The sequence below is a fragment of the Macrobrachium nipponense genome, chromosome 26, assembly GCF_015104395.2.
Source record: "Macrobrachium nipponense isolate FS-2020 chromosome 26, ASM1510439v2, whole genome shotgun sequence".
NCBI lineage: Eukaryota > Metazoa > Arthropoda > Malacostraca > Decapoda > Palaemonidae > Macrobrachium > Macrobrachium nipponense.
Genome location: NC_087215.1, coordinates 2,175,189 through 2,179,818, shown reverse-complemented (window position 1 = coordinate 2,179,818; position 4,630 = coordinate 2,175,189). Strand labels below are relative to the sequence as shown.

Genomic DNA, 4,630 nt, shown 5'->3' with positions numbered 1-4,630 from the left:
AAAGTAAATGCATGAGAGAATTGTCTAATTTAAATATATAAATAAATATATATATATATATATATATATATATATATATATATTATATATATATATATATATATATTAGAATTAAAAATATGACTTAAAACAATGGCTATACAGACACAATAATGACAATTGCAAATGAGATTATTCACTGAGGTTATTTTATCAGCAGCGTTATCGAGGTTGAACCGCACAATTTGGGCCACATAAACCCCAAACCCCCCCTTCCTCCTCCTTACCCTTCCTTTACCCTTCACCTCCCCCTCCCCTCCCCCTACGCAACTAATCACCTGATTTTAACGAAGGTATCGCTAAAGCCTACAGAGGCAGGGACGGTATTGGAACGGCTGAAGCCTTTGGACCGTGTAGACGCCGACCGACTGACTGACCGATAAAATCGATCGTGCAGTGACCGACCGACTAACAAAACCGATCGTGTAGTGACCGATCACGAGAAAAACCGATCGTCTAGTGACCGATCACGAGAAAAACCGATCGTGTAGTGACCGACCTACCGACGAAATCGATAGTTTAGTGACCGACCAAACCGATAGTGTAGCCACTGACCGATCACGATACAATCGATCGTGTAATGACCGAGAAAAAATTTCTTAATCTTCTGGTTTCCATTCTGTTTCTAAGCTCGCCAGGGAATTGTGAGTTTGTGTGTGTGGAGAGAGAGAGAGAGAGAGAGAGAGAGAGAGAGAGAGAGAGAGAAGAGAGAATTTATGCATGGATGTATGTATCTATATTGCCTATTTATCTACAAATACACGAGATTCTATGCTCTCTCTCTCTCTCTCTCTAACAAAAAACATACATAAATACATAATTTCACTAGATTCTACGCTCACTCTCTCTCCCTCTCTTTCTCTCTCACACATACAACACATACATAAATACACGTTTATAGAAATACACGAGTTTACTATACACCTCTCTCTCTCTCTCTCTCTCTCTCTCTCTCTCTCTCTCTCTCTCTCTCTCTCTCTCATAAAAATACATACATACATATACATACATACATACGCAATACTCTATGAACCGTGGGAGAAATAATTCTGGCACTGCAAAATACGTAACTGAACCCTTTCAGTCTAGTAAATTCGTGTAACTGAAAAAAAAAGAGTAGTGAGAGAGATGGGGAAATATTAAAATTTAGAATTTAAAAATCAAGTGAGAGAGAGAGAGAGAAGAGAGAGAGAGGAGACAGAGAGAGAGAGAGAGAGAGACGAGAGAGAGAGAGAGAGAGAGAGAGAGAGAGAGAGAGAGAGAGAGAATTTCAATGCTCAATTTACTTTAGCATAATACACGCCATAATCTAATAACCAATACCACTTCGAACTGGACTAAAAACAGTTATTAATTATTATTATTATTATTATTATTATTATTATTATCACTAATACAAAAACAAAGGCATTATGAAAAAGTACTGAATACATACACATATATATATATATATATCTATATATATATATATATATATATATATATATATATATATATATATATATATATATATATATTGTTACTCTCTTCTCCCATCAGATGTCTGCAGCACTCAGCTGCATTCTGGAGGTAGTAGCCATTGCCTGCCTGGGAGGGGGGAGCACATGCCTGGCCATCTACACACTAACAAACTGCGAGGACCTCAATTTGACAGATGAGCAATGTAGCTGGTTCCACATAGCCATGTTAGCCGTTGCACTATTCTTTTATTTGGCCTCTGGTAAGAAAAAAAATTCTTCATAAAAGTGATTCTTTGAGTTGTTAATTTCAAAATAAATTGAATTTTTAAATTGGGTTCTCAAGTGTCAGTGTGGAAATGTGTATTTAAAAACTAAAAAAAATTTAGTATAAGGGAGCGAGTCAGTGAGTTTTTAACTTTTTAAAAATTTTGAATTTTTAAGCTGGTTTCTAAGTCGTCAACTTGATCTAATGTTATCTCACACCTGATGTCTAGGGCCTGTAGGTAAGCTCTAATATCTATGGCTCTGGCAGTCATATAGGGATTCTATTTTCGATTATTAAGGAAGGGAGACTCTCTCTCTCTCGCTATACACGAGCACACACACACACAAACACATGTATGATTCAACAAGCATCTACTCTAAATTGTAACAGTATACTTAACTTATCATAACATATTAAGACTTCTGCCAAATCCTACTTTCTTGCTGATACAAAAGTTCAAGTCATTCATACCTACTCAAGATTTCAGGATGAACTTTTCTCCTCTCAAAAGTCAAACCATATAATTCATCAATTTAACTTTCATTTGTTTTATTCAAATGTTTTTTTGTTTTAATTCAGCTTACCATGAAAAATTTTAAGATAACACTCATCAAATAAAGATAAGGCAATTATTCGCCAGACGGTAGGCTAGCGATATGATTGTAACTGATTGTCTGATAAGAAAGATATTGTGTTGTTATCATTCACTCCCAGTTGTGATTTAGATTCATGTATTTTTGTCGACTTGAATGAAAGCCCCGTCAACCATTAAATCAAACTGCTTTTCACCGGCAGTTTCCGTTTCAGCGCTGAATGCCCTTTAGTTCCCCCAGTGCTGGGCATTTGTGCTTAAAATCTATAAATCTATCAATCAATCAAAACGTGTATCAGTCGAGTTACCCTAATGTCGTCCACACTGTAGTAAAGTATACTTGAAACACATGTCCACAACTTATTGCACACATGTCACTGACAAGTTAAATACAAGTCAACCATTGAATGTTTTTCACGAGTTTATCAAGCATTCGCCAAAGAATCGTTGTCCACTTACAGTCACTGATTGCTTTCAACATATACACAACATGTCAGCAACAATTCTCCCACTTGTTAATGATATGTAGGCGACAATTTTCCAACATGTTTTACAAATCCCCACAGTTGCTTGCACAGCAGGATCAATATTCATCCTTTCTTGCAATGTGATAAGTCTCCACTTACAGTTGTCGACACGTTTCGAACCTGCTTGTAACATGTAGGGAACAGGTTTCCAACTTGTTTATGACATAATTTAAACACAAATATAACTAAAAACAATCTCATTTTCCATTTAATCCCCACAAGTTTCTTGTGTTGTCGTATAGACATTTATCCCCTGCTGCAATGTGATCTATCTCCACTTACAGTTGTAGACATGTATACAACCTATCAGTGACAAGTAGGGAACAAGTTTCCAACATATTTATGACATTTAAAACACCAAACCTAACAAAAAATTAATTTTCCATTTATTCCCTACAGTTGCTTGCATCGTAGGATGGGCATTCATCCTCTGCTGCAATGTGATTTATCTCCACTTACAGTTGTAGACATGTTTACAACCTATTTGTAACATGTAGGGAACAAGTTCATGACATATTTTAAACACCAAAACTAAAAAAATAATATATTTTCATTTATTCCCTACAGTCGCTTGCATCGTAGGATCGGCATTCATCCTCTGCTGTAGGCAGAGACCCAGGCCAAGAGTTCAGCCGCCCAATGAGAATGGTCGATTGACTGCGAGTCCTCCTACAGCAGGACCTGGAAATCCTATGAGAAGCGCCTGCCCACAGCAGCAGCAGCAGCAGCCACCAAACGTGAATGATCCACCGAAGGAGATTTACACACCAAGTCCCAGCCTAGGTCATGGCGCCCAGGGGTCAATGCCCGAAGATGCCCCACCTCCATATGCCGACCACACTGCCCATCATTTAATGAAACCATGAGCTTTCATTGGGTTAATGAGAGTGGAGTATTGTGAAGTATAATCGACTTGGTTTATTTAACTTTTGGGTATGTCATTCATGATGCTTTGACCACAATAGTTGCGATGACATTACATTAACATACAATCATCATTTCTCCAAGTAATTAAAATGTACTAGCACCCACTCTGATGTTTCAATTTACTTTGTGACATTTGTCTTTATTCATATATTCATTACTTTCCATATTTTTGTGATTCAATTATACATACATACATATTCATATATTCATTACTTTCCATATTTTTGTGAATCAATTATACATACATACATATATTTTAAAATATCAAACATATGCACGTGATTTAATTATCATCTAAAGCCCAAGTAGTTTAGTGTAATTAACACACATCAGTATTATTATTATTATTATTATTATTATTATTATTATTAGTTATTATTCCTTTTATGGTATCTGACTAAAAAAGCTTTATAACTAAAACAAATATAAATAAAAATCTGCGTGAAAACATAACAGCATTTACTGACCATTACATGTATACCTCCCTCCCCCCCTTCCATCAACCACCCCCTTCTATATTTGCCCCCCTCCCACTCTCCCCCACCCATACACTATTCTGGATAGGCCACAGCAGCGTTTTCACCTATCACGGGTCGCGTCGCTACTTGACTCGCTGCGTACCTGTCAAAAAAACGCAAGCGCAGGCGGGGTACCGACTCGATCGGAATACAATTTTATGCGGGAACGAACGAAACGTTACAACGAAGACTTAAGGAAAACACGCGCATGCGCAGAAAGGGTATGGGAAGCTTTATATAGACGAGAGGGTATGTATTAAATGGGTTATATGGAGTGCTCTTTAATGTATGGATTGACTATC

At 37.0% G+C, this 4,630-nt stretch overlaps 1 protein-coding gene across 2 annotated transcripts in view; it reads left to right on the top strand.

Moving 5' to 3' along the window:
* The first annotated feature begins 343 nt into the window (after positions 1 to 343).
* Positions 344 to 4,630, top strand: part of LOC135199958 (uncharacterized) — a 4,422-nt gene continuing 135 nt past the window's right edge. Inside the window, exons 1-3 of one of the 2 annotated variants that reach the window (XM_064228085.1) lie at positions 344 to 616; positions 1,579 to 1,759; positions 3,451 to 4,630. The exon at positions 3,451 to 4,630 is cut by the window's right edge and continues 135 nt beyond it. In XM_064228085.1, the coding sequence (XP_064084155.1) occupies positions 1,579 to 1,759; positions 3,451 to 3,749 (480 nt within the window). In that variant the 5' untranslated portion in view covers positions 344 to 616 and the 3' untranslated portion in view covers positions 3,750 to 4,630. Of the gene's footprint in view, positions 684 to 1,578; positions 1,760 to 3,450 lie in introns of both variants that reach the window. The other variant, XM_064228084.1, reaches the window with a different exon arrangement.